The 11464-nt window shown below is 36.8% G+C and overlaps 1 protein-coding gene across 1 annotated transcript; it reads right to left on the bottom strand.

Annotated features, from left to right (window-relative positions):
- Window positions 1-1365: 1365 nt before the first annotated feature.
- LOC135611820 (transcription factor MYB2-like) lies at window positions 1366-2531 on the bottom strand. Its single transcript, XM_065107460.1, has 3 exons — window positions 2343-2531; window positions 2101-2230; window positions 1366-2010 (listed from the first exon to the last, which is right to left on the bottom strand). The coding sequence occupies exons 1-3, from the start codon at window positions 2485-2487 to the stop codon at window positions 1515-1517; spliced, it is 771 nt and encodes a 256-aa protein (XP_064963532.1). The 5' UTR covers window positions 2488-2531; the 3' UTR covers window positions 1366-1514.
- Window positions 2532-11464: the final 8933 nt, after the last annotated feature.

The raw sequence follows: 11464 nt of genomic DNA, 5'->3' as shown, positions 1-11464 counted from the left end.
ATCTCGCACAATGAATCATTTGGGGTTGAGGAGGATTAAGTTGATAATTGTTTCCGTAATCCATCAAACACTCCAAGAGTTACCCAAAAAAAGAAGGGAGAGGTGTAAGAAAGAGAGAATTTTAAATAACCCTATTTTTAATAATCTAGTTAAATATAATAAGGTCATATATTGGTCATTTGAACAAAAAAATAAAGTTAGATAATTAGATTTAGAACTTTTTACTCTTTAACCCTGAACCAATCCTAGAATTATTTTGGCCATATATATATATATATATATATATATATATATATATATATATATATATATATATATATATATATATATATCTGTGTGTGTGTGTGTATACAAATCTCACATTAAGGGCTTACATAATGAGCGTGAAATTTAATTTTTATTTGGAATTATTATAATATTGTCAAAGCATCTTTGTTGTTGTTCATATTTTCCATCCTCTTATGTTTCACATTTAAATGTTGAAAATTTTTATTTTTGAGACATGTTAATGATTTTAGCACTCCGTGTGCTTCACGAATAGTATGTGGATGAAAAGGTTAACTTTTTTTAATTTGTCTTGCAAGTTGCAAACATGGAAGAATATTTCTAGGTGGCCAACTATGATGAGACAGTGAAAGAGATGGAGACCTCCACTAATGGATGGTCTTCCACAAGTAAAACCAGCATTTATTACAATAATCCACCATATTATTGGATGTATTATCACATATAATCTTATGTTTCCCCTTAGATAAGTAGCAAGAGTAAGTCCAATTTATTTGCTTCAAAAAAAGTCCTTGAATGGTTTTTTGAAAAAGAATGACATAAATGAGCAAATTATTATGTGTCCTCCATCTTAAGAAATTATTACTTATCATTAAATGTGCTTGATGAATAAGGCCTCACTAATAAGAACATTAAAAAATATCTCTCTCTCTCTCTCTCTCTCTCTCTTCGATATATGCTTCCACTGTTAGCACTTTGTATCTGTTGTTGCATGTCCTGTTGCATGAAAGACTTCTATATCTGTTTCTGCCATTTTATAAGAAAATTAATTTTGAGTCACAAAGAGACCCCTCATAAAACTATTTTTGATGAATTCAAGGGAAGTCATGTATGATTTGTTTTCAAGAATGAATGCTTAGCTTTTATAAATTATTGATCCTTTTTAATCTTGCAATGAAGAAAATCTCATTCATGTATGTATACGATTATAGAGTTTAAAGAGTTGCAAATGCAGTAGATGTTACTGAGACTTTTGAGACCTTTCTTTGGTTGGAGAAAGATATTGGGAAGAAGAAGAACATATCTACTTTTGACAGATTCTTTTTAGTGTCAAAGCTTGATTACATGTTAACCCAAAGAATGAGGATTACAACTCCAGTATTCCTCTTAAAAGAAAAATAATAAATATTAAGTTTTGGGAAAAATCTACAAATTTTCTCTTCTGTAAACGTATGCTTAGTGTTGTGTCTTTGTTTACAGTACTTCTTAGTTGCGTCTTCCTCCTCTCCTTAAAACTGTTGCTGCAGCCACACGTCTTCCACAGTCCACAAGTTGTCTCCCCACATGCCTTGATCGAAGTCCGGAAACTCCAGGTCAGCATACCCGTCAGGGATCGGCAGGAACTCACCGAGCTGGCTCACGTCAGCGCTGTTATCCTCACCCCCCTGCGTGCCGCCGGCTGCGAAGCCGTCGGAAACCGCAGGCGGCGAGAATTGAGTCCCGAGCGTGTCCAGCGACGACGACCCGGCCGTGCTTGAGTTCTCCGGCGGACCGCTGGTAATCGGCACCGCCACATTCTCGTACGCGGCGGCCGTGGGCCCGCCGGAGGCCGCCCGGATCCTCTCGACGAGGTGGGGTATCCACAGGTATCTCACGACGTCCTTGAACTGCTTGCTGTTGACGTCGCACTTGAGCTGCTTCGCGTGCTTCTGCACCCTCGTCCTCCAGTAGTTCTTGATCTCGTTGTCGGTCCTTCCCGGCAAGTGTTGCGCTATCTTGGACCACCTGCGCCGGAGTCCGCCGTCCGTCATGCTCGCTCTAGCCAAGACGTGAGAAAGGGCTGGCATATAGGGGGTTGCCGGGGAGATGGCTTACCGGTTTCCCCAGCGGCAGTGGAGCTCCAGGATGAGGAGCTGCTCCTCCGGAGTGATGTTGCCGCGCCGGACGTCGGGCCGAAGGTAGTTGAGCCATCGGAGCCGGCAGCTCTTTCCAGTTCTTTTCAGTCCTGTTCGATTTCAAGGAGGAAGATAAGGATGCATATCCCTTCGTGCTACGCAGAACTGATTCTGTAGGAATTAGCTGAGAAGAATCAGTAGGAAGTGACCTCAAGTCAGTACCTGCGCAACGAGCCAGAGAATTCCAACGCCCCTCGCCATGAACAGCAATATAATTCACCAGAATAAGGTCCTCATCCACAGTCCAAGGCCCTCTTCGCAAGTCCAGCTCCTCCTCACCACCACAACCCTTCCCATGGAACTCCATCGACTCTTCCCCTATCCCTGTAACTGTCCTCCGAAGGCTGCAACTGCAGGGGATGGGGATGGGGATGGGATCGTTTGGTAGCAGTGTGGAGCTTATATAGAGGGGAGTGTCAATAGAGTGAGGCGCAATGGGATGAGGACGAGCTCTTTAAAGCCTAAAGTGGTGGCTTTTGATACAAACCGAACAACGTACGATACCCTTTGAAGTTTGACTTCTCTTCTCCCCTCTTGCTCTCTTCTTCCGTCATCATTTTTATCTGTGTCACGGTACAGCAGCAAAGGCGCCCGAGTCATGTCGAAGGTTAGAGTTGCCTGATTTCTCACTTGAACAAGCAGCAGGGAAGTTCGATTTCCACACTCGAAGCTAAGAAAAATGTGGGCATCACAAGCGATACATCAAGTCGAAACCAAGTGAATTAACAGTCCAAAGTAGGACCTCCTTGGCTTAACTTGTAGTGATCTGTACATACATGGGGGTTGACGTCGTTGAATGGACTAATTCTGTCCTTAGATGCCACCAAGACAGCCAGCATTTACCGAGAGCGGCAAGACGGAATCTGATGCACCCAAGATTGATGTCATGCAAGAGACAGATCCAGAGACCTCAAGTCCAACCGCGGCATTGATGTCATGCAAGTAATGTTTGATGAAGAGCGACTGGGAGAACATTGGTTCATCCAACAAAACCATTGATATCTTCATGTCAACAGTGCTTCGTCTTTGTCCTCTACATGGTGACGAGACTTACTCTTAACGACATTATCATGTTTCATGTGGGAACTCCAAGCGGATCGTTAGGGAGCATTATTTTTTCTGTGTCAATCTTCGTTTGCTTCATGCTAAAACCAATAATTCGGGTGAAATTTCTAGGCATTTCCTCTCTTGAAGAATATTAAGCTATCAAACGTAACATTTGCATTTTACTCGACTGTATCGAGAACCATCATCAAGTTCATAGCTAAATCAAGCCACTGTTATCAGAAACGACGGTCGATGTGCTACGAAGTGCATTAATCTCCACGAAAGGGATGATAATACACGTTTAAGGATGTCTAATGATTAGATGAGGCATGTAACATCAGCCAAGAATCCTAAGGCTGGCCATGATGTACGCAAGGCATCTCCACGAACAGCCACCGAACGGTATTAGCGGCAAGCAAGACATTTCCACAAACAATCAAAAGAGTATGTAAAAATTGACCCATTGATTTATTGAAAGTGAACCGCTGATAAAGATATCGAATTTGAAATAGTAAATCTATCCTAAATCGGACGTGAGATTGAGCCGAGATATCATATTAGCCGAGGATCGAGGCACATTGTGCTGCCAACAAAGGGTTGAGACTTGGTGCTTGTTTTTTATAGAAGATTGTATCATACAGAATAATTTACTGAGAGAAAGTATAAGAATGCAGAAAAGGGCAAGAAATGTGAGACAGACAAACATATTACTTTTCGCAGAAAGCCACTGTTGAAAATGAACCAAATCTGAGGCATGACTTAGTTTCAACTATCAAAAGAACAAAAAAAAATGTGGAAGGGAAAGAATTATGTGAAACACAGATAATATTTAGCCGAAAACTATTGATGAAAATGGATTTTTTGAGTCATGAAAATAATACTCTATATTGAACCCTATTCAAATCTGCTATGGACCAGCAGAAATCTCAAATTCACTATGAGGAGATTTCATTTGAATCTTGTCCATACCATGATGTAAATCTTTGTTGCTACAGTAGCTCAGTTGCTGGGAGACACAGCATATTGTTGTACCCCCACTGTATGAACACATTGACCAACAAAACATCCTGATGCTGTGTCCCCCATGTTTGCATTTACTGCAAACAAACAACAAAAGTTTGGTACCTTGGGCTTTCAATCTAATCAAGCTGTGTTTGGTGAGTAATTTTGTCCTGTCATGAAAGCTATAGTGTTTGTTTTGCAAGTCATGGAACCTGAGTTCTTCTTGTTTATTCTTCCTTCAGAAAACTGTGTGATCAAGTCAGTTTGTGGTTTATTCATTATGAGACAACACCATACTATTCATTATGACACCTAGAATACATTGTTCATTGTAACACATCCTAGAAATCACTTTCAATCATGCAAAAAGAGTGTTTCTTGACACTTGACAAGAAATTCTCCAGTTGTCAACAATGTGCATCTATTGACTTATATTAAATAAATGATCTTAGTGTTGACACATCTGCTTCAAGCATCCTCTCCCATCAGTACCTTATGAGAAACCAATTGAATTGTGTTCTTCCCGTTTTAGCCAAAGAGAACCCATGTAACATTTAATTCGATTGGATCAAGTCTCAAGATGGATGGAACCATATAATTAACCCTTGATTGAAAAAGAAATTTAACATGGAACAAGTGGCATAAGGCATGGCAACAATTAACTAACTTTGTCTTCTTCAATTTTGTGGATGTTTTGAGTGTTGTCTTAATTAGATGAAGCGTCTTTGACCAAAACATCTTTATTCCTGTGTGGATGATAGTTTCTTAGTTTTCTTTTCCTTTTAATCTTTTGACCTTCAAAAGCATATAAACTAATGGATTTCTTGTTAATTGGGTTGGCCATTAAGTCCCACTTGGGCATAAGAAACTCACTGATGATGAGGATTGTTAGATCTAAATCCAACAACAATGGTGTTAATCTAATTATTTTGCCTATTATATATTTGTAAAAGAGAAAGAAATAGTAGCAGAAGATGCTTTAATGTACAATGGAATCTAATTGTACATATCATTTATGATCTAATCTTATATTTTTTAATGTCTTTATTTTTTTTCATGTCACTCTTGATGAGTCATTTAGGTTTTCCACCTTCATATAATTATTGAAAATTTACTTTTAACTTACATGAGATGTTACTTAATGTATATTATGGGTTAAATTCAATATATATAACTTAATATGAGACTAATCTAATTTTCTTTTCAAAATCTTCATTCTCTTAATTGTCTTCCCTTTATTCATAAGGAATAAGAGTGTTCATCTTTCTCTTATATTCTATGTAACTCATTTGGCCTTACTCTTTCTTTCTCTAAATTATTTTTCTTTCATAAATATTTTTCTTCACCTAAGACATCTAAATATTTTTCTTTTTTTATATTCTGACTCATACTTTTATAACTTACCTACACATTGAGATTTTAATCTAGTTGATGAGTTATCCAAAAGCTTAAGCTGGTAAATTGTGAGTCAAACACAATATTTACCATTCAACTCTTTAAATTTTTAGTAGTAATATGAGATTTATCTCACACGCATATGGAACTCCAAATCATACCTAAACGTGATGAAGTTAGCAAAGGAATTAATCAATCAAATCCAAAGCCCTTTGAGTAGCTTGCATGGAGGATGCTAAAATAGGGCTTGGATTTCCCATCTCATCCGAAGGTACGAAAAGGCAATTAAAGAAAGAAAACGACGTTGGAAGGCGATCTACTGCCTTTTGCTATCCAATTATATTTCGACATGTGCCTTGTTCTCTCAAGAGAGCTATCATCCATCCACGCCATGAATAGGTAATTTGATGCAAGTAGTCCGAGGAGATGAATTGGAGCTCAAGTGCATCTTATCATTCCTCTCTGCCTCGGTAGCTCCCTAAGACCTGAATTCAGTTTTGGATCCTGAATTTTCAGAATCAAAATCAAAATCAAATCGTTTGGATTTCGGTTTAAAACGATTATTTTTTTAACTAAAAATAATTTAAAATAATTTTTTTTTAAGTCGTGAATTGTCAGTTCAAATCGAAACAGATAGTTCCCATTCTCAACATAATAGAATTGCTCAAAGTTTAATTCTGGTTTTGATATGACATAGACTATACCTATTAACTCTCACTTGGGAAATTAAAGAAAATGATAAAATCATAAATTAAATTAAGAAGTAAAGAAGATGTATTTCTTTTTCTTTTAAATTTATCTTTATATATGGTTCTTTTTATTATTTGTATATCCTACGATTTATACAACTACAAGACGTAACAAAGTAAAAAAATGAAACAAAGAAGATATACGTGTTTGATTTGGTGCTCCTTATTTATACATATAAGGAGGGAGAATTTTTCTCAACAAAGCAATGATATTTCCTCGTATAGTTGGAAAAATCTTAGCTGCTTTTCTTGAAAAATTTTAGCTGCTGTCATAAAACCTACTCGAGTTTTATTTTATTCTTTAGAACCATGGCGTTTGATTTGATTTTTAAAAGTTTTTGTTATGATGTAAGATAAATTATTAGAAGTTTTCAAGCCTTTTAATAAGAGGATTAACCTTTCCTAACTAGATTTGATAAAAAATATGTTAGTTTATGTTTCAAGCTTTCAATATTTGTTAATGGATCAATCTATTTATTATTAAATTAATATCTTAGTTGTAAAAAATTATGATGAGATTTTTAATCCTCAATCGTTGGGAATTAAGTCTGATAGTGGACCATCAAACTAATACTTTATGTATAAAATATCTTTAGCTAGATAAATTTATTGAATTAAGTCTTAGACTAACCTTAATAATAAATTAAAGTAATACCACCTTCAAGTCAATGTTTTATGTATAAATTATTAGATAAGATGATATATTATGATATGGGACATGAGAGAGAATTTTTTTTTTATAATAGAGAAATATAAAATAGCTGAATGGAAGATAGTATCTAAAAAATAATAAAACAATAAGATGATAACTATCATATTCATTCTTGTTCAAAGAGAAAACTCTTAGGATAAAAGCCTTTGCCTCCTTTAAACGAATGTGGTCTCACACTATTCACACTCAAGATAAAAAAAAAAAAAATCATTTCATTGATCTATTTCTAATTAATTTTCATTACAATATTTTTACCCCTTTTTATAGGTTAAGTACAAGAAAAGAAAAAAATATAAAAATAAAAAATTTATAATTGAATCAAATCAACTATATGATTTGATTTTCCTTAGAAAAAATAATATTCTTATTGATACGCTTCCATCGTCGTAGAGATCAATCTTCACAAAATCTTCCATGAAGATTGAAATCATAATCATAATTTGATTTTTTTTATTCTTTTTATATATTTTTTTTCATTGAGTAAACTAGGAAATTGGTTTATTTTTCTATTGGATCAGAGTTGTTTAGTATGTTACCATGTAGCAACTTATGTTATGCAAAATAACCTCTAAATTAATCATATTTATTTAAATATGAGATGAATAAAATTGGTTTCGTGTCATATGCTTTCACTTTGTAGGAACTCACCCCGAGTTCATATAATTAAGATATAGATCGATCTTGATGATATAATATCTATGCTAAATCAAAAGCTTGTTACCAATATGATGTATGAGGAGAGTGATAAAAAAAAAATTAATTGAGAAACATAAAAGAAAGGAATAGAAGATAGTAATAAAGATATTAGGAAAATAAAATGATAACTAGCAGACTCATTTTAGCTCAGAAGAATACTCCGAAGATGAAAGCATCGGATCTCCACTCATCTCAAATGTAGATGATGGAATCATGCCATTGGAAAATAAATGTGATCTCGCACCACTCTTAATATGGGAAAAGAACTCAACTCATTGATCCATTTCTGATTGATTTGTATTATAATGTGTTAGGAACGAGTCGACACTAAGAGTGGGGGGGGGGGGTTGAATTAGTGCAGTGGAAAAATTACGTCGATTTAAAAACTTTCGTTCGATTAAAATTGATTTCGAGGAAAGCTACTTCGGAAAAGCTACTTCGGAAAGATGTTAACTTTAAAATCGTATTCACAAGCATAGTGAAAGTAAAGAAAGTAAAACAGTTTGCAGTAAGGGAAAATAGCAAGAACAAAAATGCAAACCATTTGATAGTGGTTCGGTCGTCGTGACCTACATCCACTCCGCCGATTCCCCTTCCGTCGAGGCCATCGACATCCACTAATGATCTTCTTTCAACGAGCGAAGATCAACTGCCCTTTTACACCCCTCTTCTCATTTTCACAAGTTTAGGAGTCAACCTTTTACAACCACTCACTCCTCTCTAAACAGAATTCTAAACTTCGAATTAGATGAGGGATTCTCTCAAGTGATTTCTACATAGTTTTCTCACTTTTAAGCTCTTTGTGCTTCTTTTAACTAGAGATGAGAGAGGTATTTATAGGCCTCAAGTTGATTCAAATTTGGAGCCTAAAAATGTCTCATCTCGGATTTCCTGGGTACAGGCGGTACCACCGCCTGTGTTGGGTGGTACCACCGCCAATGTCAGTTTGATACTAATATTGCATTGGGCGGTACCACCTCCTGACATTCCAGCGAGCTTTTGACGAACTTTCGACGATCTCTCGACAATGTTCCAGCAGACTCCTAGCAAGCTCTTAGACTTCACAACGATCTTATTAGTGAGTTCCGATGAGCTTCTTTTGCAAGCTCCTAGACTTCTCAGTTGGTTCCGATAGAACTTCCGATAAAGGTCCAAATTTCCGACGAAGATCCAAATTTTCGACGAACTATCGAACTTCCAACGAAATCTCGTTCTCGACTCTGGGACTTCATTTTGCTTTATGCCTTGCTATCGTAGTTAATCCTGCATACATAAAACATACTTCGATCTAGATAATTATTACTAAGCATGAATCATGTTGTCCGGCATGTCATTGGTCTATCGACACTTCGTTCGATTCTTCGGTGCATCGTCCTCTCTTGTGGCCTATTGCCCAATCGGTCAATTGACCTCCGCAACTCCGATATCCTTAGCATAATATCCGTTTTTCTTGGCCCAAAACCTTCTGTCGATACGTCGACCGATCCTCCGACGCAACATCCAATCTTATATAGAGATCAATTCTATTAGGATTTGAAATCTTCAATCATAATCATAATTTGATTTTATAAACTTATTTTTATATTTTCTTCTTTCTTAAGTAAAATAGAAAACTAGATTAGAATTATTCAGTATATTATTATCAGAATTTCTAATGCAAATTAGACTCGAATTAAGTTGGATTGGCCAACTCACTGGAAGGCAACCATTGTCATCAGATGATAACACTTTAGTTATTATAAAAAAAATATTTTAAAATTTCAAGAACATGTAAATCTTTATAATTATAATGATGAAAAATAATAAAGTTCCTTACTTATTTTACGATATTATCGGCATAATTTATGTTTTAATGTAATATATAATTATATTTTATTTTTAAAAATATTAAACTTGTGTTCCAATATTCGATCCATCGGTTCAATAAATGACCAAGTGAACCCGTGATTTGACTATATAAATATCCTGTTCGATTCTAATAAATATGAACTTAGTATGCAAGGTTTACCTAATAAGCTTAGTTTACCGATGTGAATGTTAATGAGTAGGAACAGGTGATGAACTATTTAGGTTTCCCTCTTCCATCATCCTTCTTCTTAGGTTAATGGAGGAGAAGCAAAGCGACGTAAAGTTATGGAGTAGCAAGTCTGCCTCGCCTTCCCCACTTCACACTCTTTATCCACCGTCTTAATGAAAGAGTGGGGTTGATCACCTGCGATGGTCTCCCTCCACCCAACCAGGCGGCGCAGGGCGATCGATGAGAAGTACCTGCATGAGAATGACGTCCAACATATTCTTCACATCTCATGATTGCTCTGCACTCCCAAGTCTTCCTTCAGATAGCCATCTCTTTCTTCTTCCTCTTTCCTTTGGAGCTATCCAAGTACATGAGGTCGATGGAATGGAGACGGCCACTACAACTCTACACTCGAGTGGATTTCTCTTTTGGTTCCAGAAAAGAAGGTGGAGTTCAGACTTGAGTGATTCACGAGCAATGATGATGATGAGGAGGACGGATGATCCCAAGTGTCAAATGTAGAGTTAGTGGAGGCGAAAAGGCGAGGATGGTGATGTGTCTCGCAGCAGAATTCAAACAAGTTTAGTGAATAGAGACCGAGGGTGCGAAGCTTCCAGGAACTGTGCTCTTAGGTGCAGTGCCATTGATCGTGATCCAAGTGAACTTTATGTGGCATGGTACCTACCATGCCTTGGATTTCTTTCCTAATATGGTCCCCTGCAGATGCCATTGTCAAAAGCTCAAGTTGCTGCGGTTGATGTCGAGGGCACACTTGTTCATACCAAGGGTTTATCCATCGTCCTTATGATTCTGTGAGATGAGAGAGTGGTATTTAGTCCATCCATTATGGCCTTAGCAGTGTTCAAAGGCCAACTAAAGTGCCCAAGTTGTGCTTGATATGAAGAATATGGATAGATGTGAGTTAGTGAGGCCTACTGTGGCTTATTCCTGGAGAGGGTATATAGAAAGATATGAACAAGCTTTTCTTTAGATTGTGTTCACTTTCATGGCATCTTTCGAACTGGATCAACTAGTATCAAGGGAAGGATTTTGTTTCATGTCCTCCTCATGATCAACACAGATGTTACAGTTTCCAACGTGGCCATTAATCCTTCTTGTTTTTGTACAGAATATGTACTAAATCTAAATATGGTTAGTCGGAAGCTCTCCAGTGGAGAATGGAATGGTTCCTGTCTCTGTGAAGAACAGTGAGAGGATTAGAAATGGAAGAAATGTAGCATGGTTGACTAGAAGCAACAAAGAAGGTCAATGAAAAAGTAGCAGAAAAGTGGAGTTCAGAAAACTAAAAGGAGTAGTGTTGACTTTTGAGCTTGTGTTGGAGAAAAAAAGCATCTTGTATTCTGATGATGTTGTCAATTCCACAGCTTAAGTTAGACATCAGTGAGAGAGACACACACATTGGTGGATAAGTTTCGTGCAAATAGTGAGGTAGTCATGTTCAGTTTATCCAAAGTGCTATATGGTTACATGAAGCACAGTTCAAGTTGGCTTTTGGTGCCATGGATATAGTGAGGCACACTGTCACTTGAACCTGAAGACACACAGGTGAAAAACTTTTTCTGTAGATGGTCTTAATGTAGTAATTTTGCAGTAAGTGGTCAGCTGCAGGTGCCATACCACTACAAAGACTGAGACATGTCTATTT

This window comes from Musa acuminata, chromosome BXJ2-5 (assembly GCF_036884655.1).
Source record: "Musa acuminata AAA Group cultivar baxijiao chromosome BXJ2-5, Cavendish_Baxijiao_AAA, whole genome shotgun sequence".
Taxonomy (NCBI): domain Eukaryota; kingdom Viridiplantae; phylum Streptophyta; class Magnoliopsida; order Zingiberales; family Musaceae; genus Musa; species Musa acuminata.
The sequence above is the reverse complement of the archived record's forward strand: the minus strand, read 5'-3'. Positions and strand labels throughout refer to the sequence as shown.